The 15,268-nt window shown below is 37.3% G+C and overlaps 1 protein-coding gene across 2 annotated transcripts in view; it reads left to right on the top strand.

Moving 5' to 3' along the window:
* Positions 1-15,268, top strand: part of NTRK2 (neurotrophic receptor tyrosine kinase 2) — a 379,554-nt gene that overhangs the window by 43,422 nt on the left and 320,864 nt on the right. For both annotated transcript variants that reach the window (XM_061200555.1, XM_061200556.1), the window contains 3 exons: positions 11,409-11,545; positions 12,064-12,196; positions 14,649-14,954. In XM_061200555.1, the coding sequence (XP_061056538.1) occupies positions 11,409-11,545; positions 12,064-12,196; positions 14,649-14,954 (576 nt within the window). The remainder of the gene's footprint in view (positions 1-11,408; positions 11,546-12,063; positions 12,197-14,648; positions 14,955-15,268) is intronic.

The raw sequence follows: 15,268 nt of genomic DNA on the forward strand, positions 1-15,268 counted from the left end.
CTGAACATAACAGTCACTTGATTAATGTTTGCTGAATTGATCAATTAATAAATGTATGATCCACATTATGTTAATGATCAGATTGAAACAGATTTTTGATATAATGGTGCAGATATTTCAGTTAAGTAAAAATAACTGAAACATTTATATTATTCTAGCCAAATTATTCCATATTTTAGCACTTTGTAGTTCCCTTTGAAATGTCTGTCATCATTGCATTTTGAAAGAATCTCCTTTCTTCTTTTTCCTCTGCCCTTAGTGATTGAGCGAGCATGGTAGGCAGGGCTGGGAAGTTTAACTGTGCCATTCCCGATCCCATTAACAGCACAGTCAAAATGTCTCACAATATTTTTCTAACAGCCCCTCCTGCTGTGAATTACTGTAAATTTATTCATGCTGTGAAACATGTTGTGGTCTGTTTCTCCACCAGGTCCTTTTTAACCTTAGAAAAACTTTATTAATTACCAGGCAACAAAACATATTCATGTAAAATTTCCACATTAATCAGAAAGAAAAGGGGTGCTGTGAGCAGTGGTTCTGAAGACAGAAACTGAATTACACAAGTGTTAGTGAAGAATGGTTATTTTTCCAGACTGTGCTGATTTATCACTCCAGATAAAAGTGTTCCTGCCACTTCTTTTTTTTTTTTATAATTTTATTATTTATTTATTTATTTATATTATTTTTGGCTGTGTTGGGTCTTCGTTTGTGTGCGAGGGCTTTCTCCAGTTGCGGCAAGCGGGGCCACTCTTCATCGCGGTGCACGGGCCTCTCACTATCGCGGCCTCTCTTGTTGCGGAGCACAGGCTCCAGACGCGCAGGCTCAGTGATTGTGGCTCACGGGCCTCGTTGCTCCGCAGCATGTGGGATCTTCCCAGACCAGGGCTCGAACCCGTGTCCCCTGCATTGGCAGGCAGGCTCTCAACCACTGCACCACCAGGGAAGCCCCCCTGCTACTTCTTTTAGTGTTTTTCAATGACATTATTTATAACATTGTATATTCAAAATTCTTGTACTCAATTCCTGTACATTTGGTTGATCTTCAGTAGTTAGGTTTGCAGTACAAACCTTTCAATCTTTTCCCCTGGCTGGATGGCATGTTAAAGAACAGTGTACTTTATACTTTAATTTTTTTGTACTATAGTTATGATTTAAATCTCTGGGAGAGAATTTCTTCAGGAAGTGTTAATAGTGGATGATATGCTCTGTTCTAAGCAGACAACAAATATATTTAAAAGGCAGCATTCTTTTGGGTCAAATCAAAACAATCCCTCAACCCATTTTACTGGTAACTAGCTACCGTAGAACATGCTAGCCCCATAGTGAATATAAGATGGTAATTCAGTTGAGGGTTGAATGTAGTTACTATATAAAACACCCTTAATGGTCCCATGGATTGAAATCAGCTTTGCCTTTGGTTTCTTTATTTATAATGACAATTTCAATTTTCCACTTTTCCAACCTTCAAACTTTTAGTGTAGAGCCTCCTTACAACACATCGACAAAATATTATTTATGTTGGGAAAGGTCGGTTCACAGGTGCCCAGGAGGAGAGGCCTGTTACCTTGAGGTAAACTGATTTTAATGATTTTTTAAGATTTACTTTTGGTTTCCACTATAATTTGTAGTATGCATGTCTGTTTAGCATATTTGTACATACTCCTTCTTTTGTTTTAAACCAGGAAAATAGGATAGTAATTCTATTTTGTTAGCATTCACGGAAGATTAAAATGAAATGCTGTATTAATACTCCATGTATAAATTAGATTGGTAAAAAACATTGTTTTCCTAGCAGCTTAGCTGGATTGATTTTTTTTTTTTTTCTGAAAAGCATATACAAAGTCTAGTTTACTGCTTTGCTTCCTTTTGTTAGAGATCAGGTTTTACCCACTAAAACACAGCAAGCCACAGTGGACCAGTGCTTTTCTTTATCTTTTTAGAAAGGCAAATAAAGCCGTTTTTCTAACGTGTCAGCTGCTATTCAGATTTTTGTGTTTAGAAGTTTTGTGGTTGCTGTCACTGTCATGACATGGCTCACACAAGCCTAGAAGCACAGTTTCCCATTTGAGCTGGGAAAGTCACTTTGCTAATTTTCTGTCATTTTTGCAACCAGGTGTAAAGCAGCCACTTCTAAATAGGTCAGGCTCATTCTGGCTTCATTCCTGGTTGTGAAATATATATGTTTAGGGGACACAAAAATGGGAAGATATGCCAAGAAGATAGAACGTGAGTGGAGAGAAGACAGAGAGCTGACAAAAATCATAATTTACTTGAATATTTTTATACCCATGGAGTGATGATCCAATAAGAAATGAACAGAGCTCAGGCTTACTAAAATGAGGTGAAAAAGAACACAACTCAGGCCTACAGATGGATATTGAAAAATAAAACCCAAACTTGACCCATCTCATTTATTGCAAAGCCAAGTTAATATTTCAAAAAGTTTAGAGGTTAGTTTTCCTCAATTATTAGGAAGTGAGAACGTGCATACTTTGAATTAGTGATCAAAGGGCCTAGTCAATATGGTCAACTTTCAAGAAGTGTGCACCAGTGGATGGAGCAGTGTCAGTGGCTGTTGACCTGGATATGGTTGGAAAGGACATACCAGCCAGTAGACCTCAGCAGAAAATCATCAACCATTCAGTGAAAAGGCTGACTTTCTTTAGACCAGGGCTTCCCAAACTTTAATGTGCATATGAATCACCAGCAGATCTTGTTAAAAATATTGCTTCTTTTCCAGCAGGTCTGGGTTGGGGCCTGAGAGTCCACATTCTAACAAACCCCTTGTTCCGTAGACCACACTTTGAGTAGCAAGGGTTTAGACAATGGGTGTTGGACTATTCGTTGGGTTTTTGCTTGTACAACTATTATTCTTACACCTGACAGGAGCCTGAGACATCATCTAGTCCACCAAACTTTCCCCACTCTATGTTCTGTACAACTCTAATTCCTTGAGATGCTCTGTGTAGGAAAAGAAACCCAAGGTTAAAGAAAAAAATATAGAAAATTCTGTAACTCTGGACGTTCACTGTGCACATTACTATGTTAAAAGCTCTAAGAATTCCTGCTCGAAAAGAACCATTTAACTTCCATTGATCTTATGGTCTTCAAGGTTGTTTGAGTACATACCATTTCTTTGTGATATCATGTTATGGCTTTGTTATTTTTACTTGAAGTAATTTGACAGAATATCAGATATACACATGTATAAATTCAGATGTAAAATATATTTAAAGCTAAATATCCATATTGATATTGGTAATAACATTAATAGCTAATGTTTATTAAGGACTTAATATGCACTAGACCTCATCTGAAATATTTTCCATATTATCTTATTAGGCATCCTAAAAGCTCGAGAAAGTAGATGTCATTAGTATCCTTATTTCCAGTTGAAGAAATGAAAGCTTACCAAGCATCATGAGTAAACAACTAATGAATAGGGGTTGGCTTTAACTCACATCTGTCTGTCTAGGGCCTTAACCCATACACTGATCAGCTGCATCCTTTACTGGGCTCTTCCATGCCTCAGAGGTGTCTGTCTGTCCGGGCAGCTTGTCTTCTCTGATCTCCAACGAGGTTTCCCAGCGTGTAAAGGAAGACAGCCCTGATACTTAAGTCAGGATCCCATTACCATAGTGCTAGAAGCTCTTGGAGACATTGCTGAGCTTTGCTCTGTACTTGTGCTGATTTCAAATCTTATTAAGCCAGGAAGTAGTGCCTGGCAAATGGTTTATCCTGCCTTGGCTATTCATGCTCCCCAATTCATTTTTATTGTGCTAATTAAACCTCAAGTGGTATTTCAAGTACAGATTGTTTTTTCCATTATTGAATCTTTGGCCAGCCTATTAATGCTGTAGAATTAACGTGAGTCAGATGCTTACTCATTTGTGGAAGACTTTACATTTAAAAGATCTAGACTTGGCCAATTTTGCACAGATTCCTTTGGAAACTGCTATGACAGGGTGATACAATTTCTCTATAAATAAAGGAAACTCACTCTTCTCTCACAGATAGACACGGAATTATTTTTTTTAATGAACCAAATTCCTAGATTATGGATATGTATTGGTATTTATAGTCTGTGCTAAAATGGATATTACAGTCTGGGAAGGTAGTATATTGCAGTGGTGAACATCTTGATCTTTGAGTTCAGTTCCTAGGTAGTTAGGCAACTTTGGAAGATGTATTTGACTTTTCCAAAACTCACATTCTTTTTTTAAACATTTTTTTATTTTTGGCTGTGTTGGGTCTTCGTTTCTGTGCGAGGGCTTTCTCCAGTTGCGGCAAGCGGGGCCACTCTTCATCGTGGTGCACGGGCCTCTCATTATCGCAGCCTCTCTCGTTGCGGAGCACAGGCTCCAGACGCGCAGGCTCAGTAGTTGTGGCTCATGGGCCTAGTTGCTCCGCGGCATGTGGGATCTTCCCAGACCAGGGCTCGAACCCGTGTCCCCTGCATTGGCAGGCAGACTCTCAACCACTGCGCCACCAGGGAAGCCCTCACATTCTTTATTAATTAAATGAGGATAAATACTTAACTTCAAGCTTGGTTGTAAGGATTAAATTAAATAAAACAAAAATGTAAAGTACTAGACAAGAGTTTCTGGTTCAGTGAATGCCCCATAAATGTTATTGCTAGTACTATAATTAAGCAGACATTTTTAGAAATGTTAATCATGTAAACTTAGGCTTGAAGGAAAAAATAAACTACATTAGATTTTACAGGGGAGATTAAGATTATAGCATAGCATTCTCTGCTGAGACTCTCTTTATTTTAACTTCTTTTCTGCTTAGAATTTCCACACTTTTAGATACATTTACAAAAGGTGGAAGTTTACACCATCGGTTTATATTCGAGGTGCCAGGAAGGGTGTCACCAAGCTCCATTGGTGGAGTCTGCTGGTGGGGGGGCTCATACCTCAAGAGCAAGCACCATGGCAAGCCCTGGCTCCATGGTTTCTCCAGATTCAGCCAGATAAATCTATAAATACAAGAGAATGGGAGAGGAGTCAACAAAGCTTTGTGTTTCTGTAGTTGCAATTGGAAAGTAGATGGATGAGTCATGACTGACTTAAAGGCTGAGAATGCTGGTTACCAAGTTGGCAATGGGGAAAGCCAAGAGGAAAGCTTGGTGTATATTGCAGAACTACTGAAAGGCTCAGGAAGTAAGAGAATAGGTAACACCGAACACAGGAGAGTGGTTGAAAGATTTTTGTTCCATACATCTCAGGTGTAAAAACTGGAAGTTTGTTCTCTAAAGAGGATAAAACAAAGGCCAAGAGGAATTCCAGGTAGAGTTGAGGCTGTGAGAGCCATAGAGAGAATGATGGATTTACATACAACTGAGTTTTGACACAGGTATCCTCCAATTTTTGGAAGTTTTCTTTACACCACTTCACTTTTCTGAAAGAAATCGGAAGAGGATTTTTGCTTCTCCTAAAAAAGGTGAAAAGCAAAAATAGCGTTCAGCGTTTGTTTTACGTGGAGCTGTTTAGAGGCAGCTCACATCCCAAGCAGTGAGGGGGCACCACTAAGCTTCCTGGGAACTACACTTGGCATCTCATCATCACGCCGCCATAGCTTTGACTGTGTCTGTGAGAATCTGTGCTTTATCTTGATTTATTCTGTGCATCTGTTAGAAGGAGGTGTCCTGAGGTAATTACTTCTTTACTTTATGTCATTTCGTCTTACAGAAAGTTTCATAGGAACATTCTGCGTTCTGATAGCCAGGAAAACCTGTGTTTCCAGCCTTCTTCCTCTCCCAAACAGTACACTGGAAGAGAATTATCTGAATAATTTGATCAATCCCATCCCCAAAAGGATTTAATGATACTGACACCAGGTGGTACCCATTACAGAGGCCAGTAATACTGCCCTAGTGATGCTGACAGTTAATAAATGTGCAATGCTTCTATTACTCCACTCTTAAAGATGAAAGAACAGGGACTTCCCTGGTGGCGGAGTGGTTAACACTCTGCGCTCCCAATGCGGGGAGCCTGGGTTCGATCCCTGGTCAGGGAACTAGATCCCACAGGCATGCCGCAACTAAGAGTTCACATACCACAACTAAGGAGCCAGCGACCCCCAACTAAGGAGCCGCCCTGCTGCAACTGAGACCCAGCGCAACCACATAAATAAATAAATAAAATAAAATCTACATTAAAAAAAAAAAAGATTAAAGAACAGCAAAGGATCACCAACTGTTTGAGAAAAGCTTATAATATGAAAGACAAACACAAAACAGAGAGAAAGAAAAAAATTGCAGAAACAAAGTTGATATAGACAGAAGAAAAATTCACAAGAAATTATAATTAATATTTCATAGATATTAGAGATCAGCAGAGATATTGCATCCATGAAACAAACACATGGTGTTAAAAAAATAGAAGACCATTCAGGAACAACAACAAAAAGCCTTGGAAAAACTAAAAGTATGACAGAAATAGAGCAAATAGACAAAAAGATGGAAAATAGGGGAGAAAAGATTGAAAACGATAGGCCACCCAGAAGGTCCAGCCTCCAAATAATAGGAGAGCTAAGTGGTGAGAGAAAGCATTACATCATAGTTGAATTGGCATCATTTTTTTTCCCTTTCGTAGTGGTACATATCACAGTGTTGTGTCCTATAATTAAAGCTGTCTTAAATTTGATAAAATATGATAACTATTACACACAATGGTTCAGCTGTCTGTAGAGTTTATGTATTTATAGTAAACTTTATTGTACATTTAGACAACAAAAGTTCATAGCAGATGGTAAGATATGAAGACAGTATAGTGTGAGTGTGGTATGGGCATGTGGGGAGAGCTGGCTTTCTGTGTGAACATGAGCCTAGTTCTCACCTTCCAGGGTTAGAGGTCAGTAGATAATGTGAAAACAGAAAAAACAAGAAGTAGCAATATAAGCATGATATTTAGTGATATAGAGATCAATACCCAAAGAAGTTAAAAGAGGTGAAATGAGTGCTTCTGGGAATAGGAAATAGTGCCACATGGGTACTGTTTTTCACATAGTAGTTTGAATATTTTTCTTTCTTTTTTTCCCCTGGGTTTGTAGTTGTTTTTATATTTTCTCAGTTTTATTGATATATAACTGACATACAGTACTGTATAAGTTTAAGGTGTATAGCATAATGATTTGACTTACATACGTCATGAAATTATCACAGTAGGTTTAGTGAATATCCATCATCTCATATCAATACAAAATTAAAGAAATGGAAAAAAGTTTTCCCTGTGTTGTACATTATATCTCTAATATTTACTTATAACTGGAAGTCTGAACCTTTTGACTACCTTCATCTAACTTCCTCTCCTTCCACCCCGCCAACCTCTGGTAGCAACAAATCTGATCTCTTTTTCTATGAGTTTGCTTGTTTGTTTGTTTTTGAAGCATAACTGACCTACAACACTCAGTTTCAGGTACACAACATAGTGATTCAGTATTCTGTACATTTCAAAATGATCACCATGCTAAGCCTAGTTATGATATGTCACCATACAAAGATATTACATAGTTATTGACTATATTCCCCACTGTACATTTCATACCTGTGTGTATTTTGCAACTGGAAGTTTGTATCTCTTAATCTCCCTCACTCATTTCTTTCCTCCCCCCACCCCTCTCCCCTCTGGCAACTACCTGATTGATCTCTGTACCTGTAACTCTGTTTCTGTTTTGTTATGTTTGTTAATTTGTTTTGGTTTTTAGATTCCACCTATAAGTGAAATTATATGGTATTTGCCGTTCTCTGTCTGCTTATTTCATTTAGCATAATACTCTCTAGGTCCATCCATGTTGTTGCAAATGGCAAGATTTCATTCTTTTTTATGGCTAATATTCCACTGAATATATACACCACGTCTTCTTTATCCATTCATCCACTGATGGGAACTTAGGTTGCTTCCATATCTTGGCTATTGTAAATAAGGCTGAAATGAACATGGGAGTGCAGGTATTTTTTCTGATTAGTGTTTTTGTTTTCTTTGGATAAATACCCAGGAGTGGAGTTGCTGGATCATATGTAGTTCTATTTTTAGTTTTTTGAGGAATCTCCGTACTGTTTTCCATAATGACTGCACCAATTTACATTCCCACCACCAGTGCATGAGGGTTCCCTTTTCTCCACATCCTTGCCAACACTTGTCATTTGTTGTCTTTTTGGTAATAGCCATTTTGAAAGGTGTGAGGTGATATCTCAGGGTGTTTTGGTTTGCACCCTGATGATTAGTGATGTTGAGCCACTTTTCATGTGCCTGCTGGCTATCTGTATGTCTTCTTTGGAAAAATGTTTATTTAGATCCTCTGCCCATTTTTTAATTGATTCTTTTTTTTTTTTTAATGTGGAGTTGAATGAGTTCTTTGTATATTTTGCATATTAACTCCTTATCAGATATATAGTTTGCAAATATTTATCCTGATCAGTAGGCAGCCTTTTCATTTTGTTGATAGTTTCCTTCGCTGTGCAAAAGTTTTTTAAGTTGGTTGTAGTTACATTTGTTTATTTTTGCTTTTCGCCCACTTTTCTGAGGAGACATATCCAAAAAACCATTACTAAGACCAATGTCAAAGAATATACTGCCTATGCTTCCTTCTGGAAGTTTTATGGTTTCAGGTCTTACATTTAAGTATTTAATCCATTTTGAACTTATTTTTGTTCATGGTATGAGAAAGTAGTCCAGCTTTGATTCTTTTGCATGTAGCTGTCCAGTTCTCTGAATACCATTTTTTGAAGTGGCTGTCTTTACTGCATTATATATTCTTGCCTCCTTTGTAGTAGATTAACTGCTCATATAAGTGTGGATTCATTCCTGGGCTCTCTATTCAGTTCCATTGATCTATGTGTCTGTTTTGGTGCCAGTACCAAATCTTTTGATTACTGTAACTTTGTAGTATAGTTTGAAATCAGGGGGCATGATACCTCCAGCTTTGTTCTTCTTTCTCAATATTGTTTTGGCTATTTGGGGTCCTTTGTATTTCCATACAGATTTTAGAATTATATGTTCTAGTTCTGTGAAAAAACCGTTTGTATTTTGATAGGGATTGCACTGAATCTGTAGATTACCTTGGGGAGTATGGTCATTTTAGCAATATTAATTCTTCAAATTCATGAGCACCATATATCTTTCCATCTGTTGGTGGTGCCTTCAATTTCTTTCACCAGTGTCTTATGGTTTTCCAAGTACAGGTTTTTTACCTCCTTAGTTAGATTTATTTTTAGGTATTTTATTATTTTGATGCAATTGTAAATGGAATTTTTTCGTAATTTCTTTTTCTGATAGTTCATTATTAATGTATAGAAATGCAACAGATTTCTGTATATTAATTTTGTATCCTGCAACTTTATCAGATTCATTGATGAGCTCTAGTAGTTTTTTGGTGGTATCTTTAGGATTTTCTACATATAGTATCATGCATCTTCAAACAGTGACAGTTCTACTTCTTCTTTTTCAGTTTGGATATATTTTATTTATTTTCCTTGTCTGATTGCTGTGGCTAGGACTTCCAATACTATGTTGAATAAAAATGGTGAGAATGGGCATCATTCTCTTGTTCCTGATCTTAGAGGTAGTTTGAGTGTCTTATATAACAAGTTTTGTAGAATTATAGACTTTTTAAACTATGTGACTATGTATTTTGATTAAAAAAATGCATATTTTGAAAAAGTCACCTAGATCATACCACTGGCTTCAAGGAGATTTTAAAAAAAATAAATCCATTTCTTATATCTTGCCATGGCGTGCTTCTTACATTGGGAAGCTTAATTGTCATGGAAGTTGTCATCAGATATTAGAGTTAGAAAATTTTAGAGCTAGATCTTTTAATTGAACAGTGTAATTTTACAGAGAAGAAAACACATTGAGAGAGGAGAAATGACTCACCCAAGGTCACACAGTACGTGCCAGATTTAGGGTCTAGGGTTCCTGACTCCTAACCCAGTGTTCATTCTGGTTAACTGCACTGCCTCTTGATCATTTGTATACACTTCATTGCCCTGTCTAACTCAGAGTATTAGGGGGCTGTTTGAAACCCCGTGAAATATATAACATTGCTCTCTATTGGATGCTGGCAGGAAGGAAGGGTTCTGAAGAAGTCACACCAGCCACTGAAAGCCAGATCTTGTTGGGAAGTCCTCTATCAATGGTGGGAATACCATGAGACATATACTGTATAAGTCTTGCTATAGTGTAGTTTCAGTAATAAATAATAATGGCTTTGTCAGTAAGGACTGCATTGTAAGAGAAGGATTTATGCATAGTATGGTGAAGATGACGGGTCAGATACCACTAGGTGGGAAAATTAATTGCAGTTTAATGGCCGTTGAAGATGAATTGCCTTTTCTGACCTCTGGGTTCCTCCTGAGGGTCATAGTTCCATGGAACACAGCTGTTGGGGTGAATATAGTCCTAAGCAGAGTTTCTGATACCAAGGGAGGGGCTTGCTTGACTGGCAGGACGTGATGTATTCTGAGACCCACCTTCATGTTAAAAATACTATGATTAAAAGCAGTATAAACCTCCAAATGGTGTAATAGTTTAATGAAGTGATAGCATTAATAAAGAAGAGCCGGCTTTTGAAATATCAAAGTATAAAAATGATGCTGTCCTGAAATATTAAGAAATGTTTATAAGCATCAGAATTTCATCCGATAACAAATACTTTCTCACGGTTTTTCCAAAAAAGAACTTTTCATTGGAATAACGATCCATATAATTTTTTTCATCATATCATAGATAGGGTGACCAATTTTACCTATAATATTTAACTATGATTTATATAGCTTTGAAACATTCTAATGCTGTTATGGTTCAAGCTTCATGTCTTTGAAAAATGCTTTGAAACCGACTTCCACAGTTGGACTCTTTCAAAATGTAGGTCTGATTTTTAAACCTATATTTCAAAATCATAGTTTGTCTCTTTCAAAATCTAGTTCTGGTAGTGAGTTAGATTTATGAGTTACTTAATGCAAAAAATGGATTTATGCAAAAATTGTAGATGCCTCCCACCCTTTTGTCCTTGACAATGGAAGAGAGGAAACAGGGAAAAGTAAGATGATCTACAGATAAAATGACTATTTATGTGCAAACAACTGGATTGATAACTGTAAAACAGAACAAGAGCTAGAAGACATAGTTCTATAAACTAGTGGGGTTTTTAAAAATAAAAGGTTACTCTGCAATATTTTTAAGAAATGTGCAAGATTTATTTTCAGATCTCATCACATATCTTTTAGTTCACATCAAATCTGTAAAGCTCATCAATCTGGCACTTTTTCAGATCATAAATCAGTCTCAGAAAGTAAATAATTATTGAGTTTAAAGCAGAAAGAGCTTTCAACTTGTTGCTGTTATTTTGATAATGCATCTAACTATCTGTATATGTCTTCCTTTACTTTCCTTGCTGCACAGGTTTGCCATCAGCAAATTTGGCTGCACCTAACCTCACTGTGGAGGAGGGAAAGTCTATCACATTAACTTGTAGTGTTGCAGGCGATCCAGTTCCGAATTTATACTGGGATGTTGGTAATCTGGTTTCCAAGCACATGGTAAGGCTTGTGTTTGACTGTGCGTTCATAGAGATGAGAGTGTCTCAGAACTTGAGATTGTATTAACCTAGTGAAAATCATTTAATATTTTATAGGGCCACATAGAGTGATTTACAATGAGTTTTTGCTGTGCATTTACTTTCTAACTATTCTTACTTAACAAAGGCTAACGCAGGTTGCATTTTAGTTATTTATACCCCATAGATTGGAAAGTCTGTAGGTCTCTAGTAAGCTTTTCATGTCACTGTGAGCAAGATGAGTGACTCTCCTTGTGGTCTGTTCCCTCGGAGGAAAGTAGGTAGGAATTCAAGGATTAAATCAACTTCACACATTAAATAATTGAAATCTAGAGAAATAGAATAGCTTCTGATTTACTCCTTTGCCTAAGCCCGATTAAGCTAGAAACTTTTTTCTAATGTTATAGATGATTTTCTGCAGTTAGGGGAAGAAACCCCAAATCTTGTTACTTTGGGTTCAGTCCTAATCAAGATTATTTTTGTCTGTTAATTCATTTGTAGAATGAAACAAGCCACACACAGGGCTCCTTAAGGATAACTAACATTTCATCTGATGACAGTGGAAAGCAAATCTCTTGTGTGGCAGAAAATCTTGTAGGAGAAGATCAAGATTCTGTCAACCTCACTGTACATTGTACGTAATCAGATCGGCATGTGTTTTTAATAGCAGATGATTGTGGATACACCTACATTTGTGGTTGGGGCACTCTGGGTGCTGCTTTAGTGCATTAAAAAAGTATATGCAGTGTTTTGTGTATCCTTAATTAAGAAATATTATCAGCCCCTTTCACTTGTCCTATTTCTTCTAATCTCTCTTGTTCATGCGTTATCTTTAAGCTTCTTTTTCGATTTTAAGCGTGTCCTCTTGTGCCTTCCCCTGTCTTGTCTTGATAGAACATATTTTGAGCTGGTTATCCTCTTTTTGTTAATAAGTTGTAGTTTAAATTCTGATAAACCAGTTTCTAAATTTTTTTTCTCTGTAAAAACAATATGAACCTTTCAATTTGTGATACCTAAAGTACTGAGCTGGCTGTTCACAAACACCTAATTATACTGTTGATACAAAAAAAAAATACCCCATTTGTTTGACATCAAGCTTCTGTGGGGAATTGGAGGAGTCCTACTTAAATGACTGAAAATTATTATCACCTGCAAAAAAACTTTTATAACTGTTTTAAATTTCTCTCTACTGAAGACATACGATATTAATGTTTCTTAAGCATATGTGCATTATTTTCCAGTATTATAAGCAATACAATGTATAACTTAACATTCCAGATTGTTGCATTCAGTGTGAACAGTGTACGTATTCAGTAAAAAATACATAATCTTCACATGAGTGGAAATTCTGAGCTGCCATGGTGTAAAGTAACAAGGTTTTACTCTGTTTGGATTAGGATTTGGATGAGAAAAACACGAGTGTGCATGTGTGTAAGTATGAATATGCATTACACACATGTAGGCACAAGGTTTGATACACTGGTTAACATTCACTTATGACACACATTCCGTATGTGATTGTTGGAGTGAATGATTGAAATCACCAACCTTTTGTCACTGTCAATACTACCCCGACGCCCAGAAGGTCCTGGACTCATAATTTCTCATCATTTTGACCCACATGGAAGCTTGAAGTCAACGTCATCCCCAAACACATGCAACCAGTTTCCAACTTTATGTCCTTAAGTCAACACCTCACATAAAGCTCATTTGAGCGTGGTGACAGGAAAAAGTGAGGCCTAGGCATGGGCACCTGGGCTGGTAGGAGGAAGGTAAGTATTGTCCCTGCCCCATCGTGGTCCTTGTGTTTGTAACACAGACCTATAAGTAAGGGCACTCCAATTCAAATTTTTCTCAGTTTAGGTTAATATCTATGTAGTCTCCATGGTCTGGAGAATTGGCCTTGTCTATCAAAGTTTAGATAACAAGTAGAAGGAATAAGTGATTAAGAATATTAGCAACTGAGACATCCTTTACAGTGATCCCACTCAGAGTGTATTTGTTAGCAGGCTATGATTTCCCCCACTTTGTGTGATGAACGTATACAACCAGGAAGCAGTGCATGAGGGGAAGGGCCACTGGATTAGGTATTAGGAGATCTGGATTCCTGTTCCAGATTTTCCTCACTCAGTAACCTTGACCAAGTCACTTAACCTTATTGCACTTGGGTTTCTTCATCCGAAAAATGATGCTATTAGGTCTCAAAGGTCTCTTCCAGTCCTTGATTTTATAATTATCAAAGTCAGACCACATAAAAATAAACAATTATGAGGGATTTTAAATAGCTTCACTCAGGATAAGTACTCTGTTTAAAGATGCTACTTGATAATGTTTGTTTCCCCTAAGAATAAAGTGCTTTATACTTCAGGTTAAAATAATTTCTAGTTTGTTTGTTCAGGTTTAGATAGGACCTCAGACATTTAAAGGATCAAAACTTTGATATCTCCAATTCCAGCAAAAATGGGCTGTAATGTAATGAAAAGTAGTGCTTTTAAAGAGAGTTTCCTATTGACCATCGGCGAAAAATATTATCAATTTATCAGACTTTATGATAGTCAATCAACATCGGTAGCAACATTCATTGCATTGACCAGTTTTATTTGTTTTAGAAAAGTTATGCAAGATCAGGGCTTCAGGCAAGATTTCCAAAGTCATTTTTGTCGTTATTTGTATTATTTAGTGAAGTCCTGTAAAAAAAGTGTTCCTCAATGTTTTGGTGATTAATCTCCATCGTATCAAAGGCATATATATTAGAAACCAAAGTCAACTTCAAATGAACGCTTTCCACTGTCAGAAATCTCAGGGATCTGTTTGGAGTTGGTTCTCACACTGAATAGATGTGAAAATGACTACAATGCATGGGCTTTAAGCAGAGCAGGGAAAGGAGTCTCTCTGAAGCTCTCTGTAGAAGTTAAATCAACCTAGATGATGATACAAAATATTGATGGATTCCAGAGTTGTGGGTCATGTGTTTTCTTAAACCAAACAATGGTTGAATAAAAATCCCCTATTGATGACACAGAGATCTGGAGATGGGGAGAATTCTGAGCTTTCTGATGCTATTAACTCTCTCTTTTTCAATTTAGTTGCTCCAACTATCACATTTCTCGAATCTCCAACCTCAGACCACCACTGGTGCATTCCATTCACTGTGAAAGGCAACCCCAAACCAGCGCTTCAGTGGTTCTATAATGGGGCAATTTTGAATGAATCCAAATACATCTGTACTAAAATCCATGTTACCAATCACACGGAGTACCACGGCTGCCTCCAGCTGGATAATCCCACTCACATGAACAATGGGGACTACAAGTTAGTAGCCAAGAATGAGTATGGGAAGGATGAGAAACAGATTTCTGCACACTTCATGGGCTGGCCTGGAATCGATGATGGTGAGTACCTGATGATTTTGCATCTGGGGAGAACATAGGGTGTATCACTCAATTACTGACAACCTCATGCCAAAGCCAAGTCCAGGGGCAGGGATTCATACTCTTGCCATGGAGGTGATGGGGATGAATAACTTTGAACAATGTTCTGATAAACACACATTATTTTTCTCTCGAGTGTTACATGAGATTGTGTACCCACAATGGCAAAACCCAAACAAATCTGTGAGTGGGCGAACTGTATTTGGTTGGCTCATGAACTATTTAAGATATATTTTCTAGTCCCTTATCCATTTGGGACTCAGAAGCCTGCTCTC

This window comes from Eubalaena glacialis, chromosome 9, assembly GCF_028564815.1.
Source record: "Eubalaena glacialis isolate mEubGla1 chromosome 9, mEubGla1.1.hap2.+ XY, whole genome shotgun sequence".
NCBI classification, from domain to species: Eukaryota; Metazoa; Chordata; class Mammalia; order Artiodactyla; family Balaenidae; genus Eubalaena; species Eubalaena glacialis.